The sequence below is a fragment of the Triturus cristatus genome, chromosome 4_1 (genome assembly GCF_964204655.1).
Source record: "Triturus cristatus chromosome 4_1, aTriCri1.1, whole genome shotgun sequence".
NCBI lineage: Eukaryota > Metazoa > Chordata > Amphibia > Caudata > Salamandridae > Triturus > Triturus cristatus.
Window position 1 is genome coordinate 882,531,330 of NC_140585.1, and position 4,421 is coordinate 882,535,750.

General features: G+C 43.0%; 1 protein-coding gene across 1 annotated transcript; it reads left to right on the forward strand.

Moving 5' to 3' along the window:
* Window positions 1-3,221: 3,221 nt before the first annotated feature.
* On the forward strand, window positions 3,222-4,132 carry LOC146855708 (urocortin-3-like). The gene has a single exon (XM_085650643.1). The coding sequence runs from the start codon at window positions 3,233-3,235 to the stop codon at window positions 3,692-3,694; it is 462 nt and encodes a 153-aa protein (XP_085506769.1). The 5' UTR covers window positions 3,222-3,232; the 3' UTR covers window positions 3,695-4,132.
* Window positions 4,133-4,421: the final 289 nt, after the last annotated feature.

Below are 4,421 nucleotides of genomic sequence, written 5' to 3' on the forward strand. Positions count from 1 at the left end.
AATTCCATGCAGGCGGACCAACAAGTCCATGATACATACATGCCAACAGACCCCATTCAGGCAGAAGACTCACGATTTTTAAGCCCAACAGGGCGCCTAAAATTTCCTCGGCTTCCATGCAAGCCATTGGGTAAAATAAATTCCCTGGATATGTGTGTTTTTAGACTCTCCCTCTTTGTAGCGCTAAAATGTTGCAATGTATAATTGGTGGCCTGCTGTTTCACCTGCCATATGAACTTACTGCTAATGGTGACAGAAGAAACCGGATCTGATCTCGTTCAAGCTAAGAACAATTGACCATGCCCACCTTATAGAACTCTATTATACGCAGGGCGGTGCCACAGGTGCAGCCGCACCTGTCGCTGACCTCGGGGTTGCCGTGTTGAGAAATAATAGGGATTTAAAAAGCACCCGCTGCAGAGTTCCTTGTGTGTTCAGAAGTTGGCTTGGTAGTTTGGTTTGCCCTGCTCCCATCATGCACTGGGACAGGTACAGACTAATTTGCATGTAGCCAGGTTCTGAGCTGGGATGGTGCAGTGAGCTAAAAAACGGTGATGGATTAAAACCATGATCTCTTGACTTGGTAAGAGTATTCTGCATCATTCAGAAACTCTGTCCATCACCACCCCCTTTTTCCCAATTCAGAAGTTTTCAGGCAACAATAAAAATGTCAAGCTAACTCTGGTGATTAATGTTCCTGCCAGAGAGAGATCAAGTGGCATCAGGAGCTGCCCGTGTAGGTAAGAGCATTGGGGCAGGGCGGGGGGGGGGCGAGTAGACAGATGACGACAACGGAAAATAAAATTTAAAAAGAAAGAAAACGGCTTACCTTGTATTCGCACGGATTGCTCTTGGTTTCCACCCCATGCTACAGTAGCAGAGAAGATCAAGATGACTGCGGCAAACAACATATTCCACTCAAATCACCGTCGCTCAGTAGGTTACTGGTTTTGTCACATATCCTTTTGTTACTTGAAGTTCACAAATTAGAACCTTAATACAGCAACAGAGTTTCATGCAAACTGCATGGTATAGGTCACAATGAAACGTTTTGTATAATTCTTACATTATCCAATTTTTTTTAAAAGGGGTCCATTTGGGTAGAAATATATTCATATTAGTAAAGCTAACCACTGCGGTCAGTTTTAAATTCTGAGTTTGTGCTTCTCCAAACACTCCTCTGTGTTGAAATTATAGACCAAACCCTCTTAAAATATACTGGCTACCAGTACCGGCGACATGTGACTCCTACACCTTGCACTCCTCATTATCTCATGTAACATTTCCTACAGACCGATTTACACACGTATGAATCACTGTCTCCATATAATGTGTGTGAAGTAAAGTGCTCTGACACCCTACATAGGTATGAGTACCGCTATAAAACATATGAAATGCATGTGAGAGAGGGGCTATGGAGAGATGAGGGGCCCTGGTGGAGACTGGTAGTATGAGAATTCACGGAGAGGTTTTTCTTGGGTTCTTGGATTGTAGAATTGGGCACCATCGGTTTTAAGAAGATTATAAGAATCAAGAATTTTCATACCAGCGAATATTCTCACACCACATCCCTAAATAATTGTATATCTGACCATTCCTCCCTCTAAGCCATTCTCTGTAAGGAATGGCAGGTACACCACTTCCCACTACTAGTCTTTTATCAGAGACTCTGCTGTCCATACCCTTATAAACACGGAAGTCCAGCCACACCTGCTTCCTTTATACTTCTGTATTTATTACAACAGGGTTCTGACGAAAAACACTCCAACAAAAACGATTGCTACAAAAAAGGCTCGATGATCATTGTATTTGTCACTGTCCTGGAAAAAAAAATCCTGCAAAGCACAAAAAAGAATATGCTGGCAAATGTCTATTGAGTGCAGGGCATAATTCGTGGAAAGAGTACACCGCGTCGCTTCTCAGGAAAAGTCTGATTCTGTTTTTAAGTACCAGAGCTCGGAGTGAGATCCTTCCAGAAAACCTCCCTTGCATCAGTTTTCCTCTACAATGTTTCTTGAATTCTAAGATGCATCAGTACCGATGTCCCACTTGTGAATGAATATACTCTACACGTCATCCAGAAGCTTTAGAATGCATTCCTCCAGTGATTGAAGGAAAAAGGTTCTACTAATGAGAACAGAGTTCCATAACTTCTATTGTTGCTGATGTATATTTCCCCTGCATCTCAGAGCTATTTCCAGTTCTGATACTATTGTTTTTACTGTTAAACCACGCCTCTTTTTATTTTACGACTTTAATTGGTACTGTTTGAAGGTTACTGTTTCACTTGTGTTTGTGCGAAGAGTCATTTATTTTCCCAGCACTCCATCTCTACCTTTTCCCTCTCCCCCGCTCAGAATTTGCCAGTCACAGTATCACTGTTTGCTGGTACACTTTGCCCTTGAGTTCAACAGTGTTGTTTCTACTCCTTTGTTTTAATAAAGGTATCCTTTACTTGCCTCGTCTGAGACGTGAGAACTGTTGTATTTTCCCTGTGTCAGCATCACTGGCACAAACCGTCTGTTTGCAGTTGTTGGTCTGCTTCTGTTCTGCACAGCGAACGACCTCTCCAACGCGGTCGTTACACCGCGGTATGTTTACATAGCGGTCATTACAACGCAAGTTGTTACAACGGATTGCGCTGCATGGAGCTATACACTAATGAATAGCATGATTTACTATTCCAACACCTTCCCTACTGTTACGTAGGCTGGAGTTGGAATAGTAAATCATACTATTCCTAAGTCCAGCGCAAGTCGTTGTAACGACTTGCTTTGTAATAACTGCGATGTAACGTACAGTGGTGTAACGACCGCGCTGTAACGTCACAGATTCGTTCTGCACTGTTAACCATGGTATTCACTTTCAAGAAGACAGCTAGTGACTGGAAATGTTTAGCACTATTCTTCTCACAGCTGTTATCTACACTCTTTCTATCACTAACATTTGAAAGCAGATTCTGACTTTCTACTATTTATATGTTCAGGGTGGTAGCAGTGGGGATATCTACCAGTTTTCTATTGACAAATGCATTTTCCAAGGAATATATTGGTTTCTAACTCCCCATTCCGGTTGACAGTAAAGCTGTTGGAACAGTGTGTTCCCTTCAACAATGTGTGTCCGATTAACTAAGGCCTTTTGTTATATTCTACAAATGTGTTCCCTTTTTTCCTGGTCACCATTGACATTGTCGTCTCTCCTCTTGTTTTCTCCAAAGGTCCAGGCTGCAACGATGCCTCGACCCGGGCTCTTTCTTGTTTTGATAATGCTGTGTGCTGCCCGAACCAATATCTCCTACAAGGTCTACAAAGCCGAGCCCCTCTTCAGCTGTCTCAACGAAGTCCTCTCCGAGGCCAAAAGGCGACACTTGGAGGAGGATTCATTGCTCAGCAAGAGAGGCTTAGACTACTTCCCTGGTGAGGACCTTCTCTCTGAAGAGGAGGAAGAAGATGAGAAGGACAAGGAGAAAAGGACGTTCCCAGGGGCCCGCTACAAGTACATCTCGCAAGCCCAGCTGAAGGGGAAAGTGTACCAGAACAAGGCAAAGAGCGACCGCCGAACCAAAGTTACGCTCTCCCTGGACGTTCCCACCCACCTCATGAACATCCTCTTTAATATCGCCAAGGCAAAAAACATGCGGGCGAAGGCCGCAGCCAATGCCCAGTTGATGGCCCAGATTGGTCGAAGGAAGTGAAAGCCAGTCTTAGAATAAGCAAGCCGGCCATGATGGGCGTAAGATGAGACAAGACTAATTGTACAGTTGTAGGGACACACCTTGAGGAACCCTTTCTCGATAGAGTCTGTTTTCCACATCCCCTTCTGTGGAGGGGGAAGAACTTTCCGTTGTGCAAATGGTTCACTCGTTGCTGTGTTTTCGGTCCTAAAAAGCTGCATTGTGTCATACACCATCTCCTAGCTACCTGGCTCCGCTCCTTTTGCGACCAGGTCAGGGATGTTGTCATGTCTGCATTTTCTTCCATGCACTGATGTTTTTAAAGTCCCATTCTAGGATGTAGATGTATCTAATTAATTATTATTAATATTATTAAGTTTGATTTTTTTTGTATGCAGATTGGGATTTAGAAAATTAAAAAAAAAAGAAAAAGGATTATTAAAAAAAGTTTGCATCATTTGATGTGGTAGTTTTAATTGGAATTACTGCTCCGGTAATTGTGATTTGCCTTTCAGTTAAGTAAAAACCTCTTACATCACACCACAACTATCAAAAGATCATTTTCAAGAAAGTAATCAATTAGCAGTCTAAAACAACCACAACAATGAGATAATCGATTCCATTGGTTTGCAGAGAAACCCAGAGATAAAAAAAAAGTAGCCACATTTGACAGGCTCACAGACTCTTCCCAGATCAACACACATTTTGACAACCGCGGGCAGGTAGGGAAGGAAGCTGCCTTCCAGAA

What these genes read in the sequence shown, in the direction of transcription:
- LOC146855708 (XM_085650643.1), top strand. Translation starts at nt 3,233, where the DNA reads ATGCCTCGACCCGGGCTCTTTCTTGTTTTGATAATGCTGTGTGCTGCC.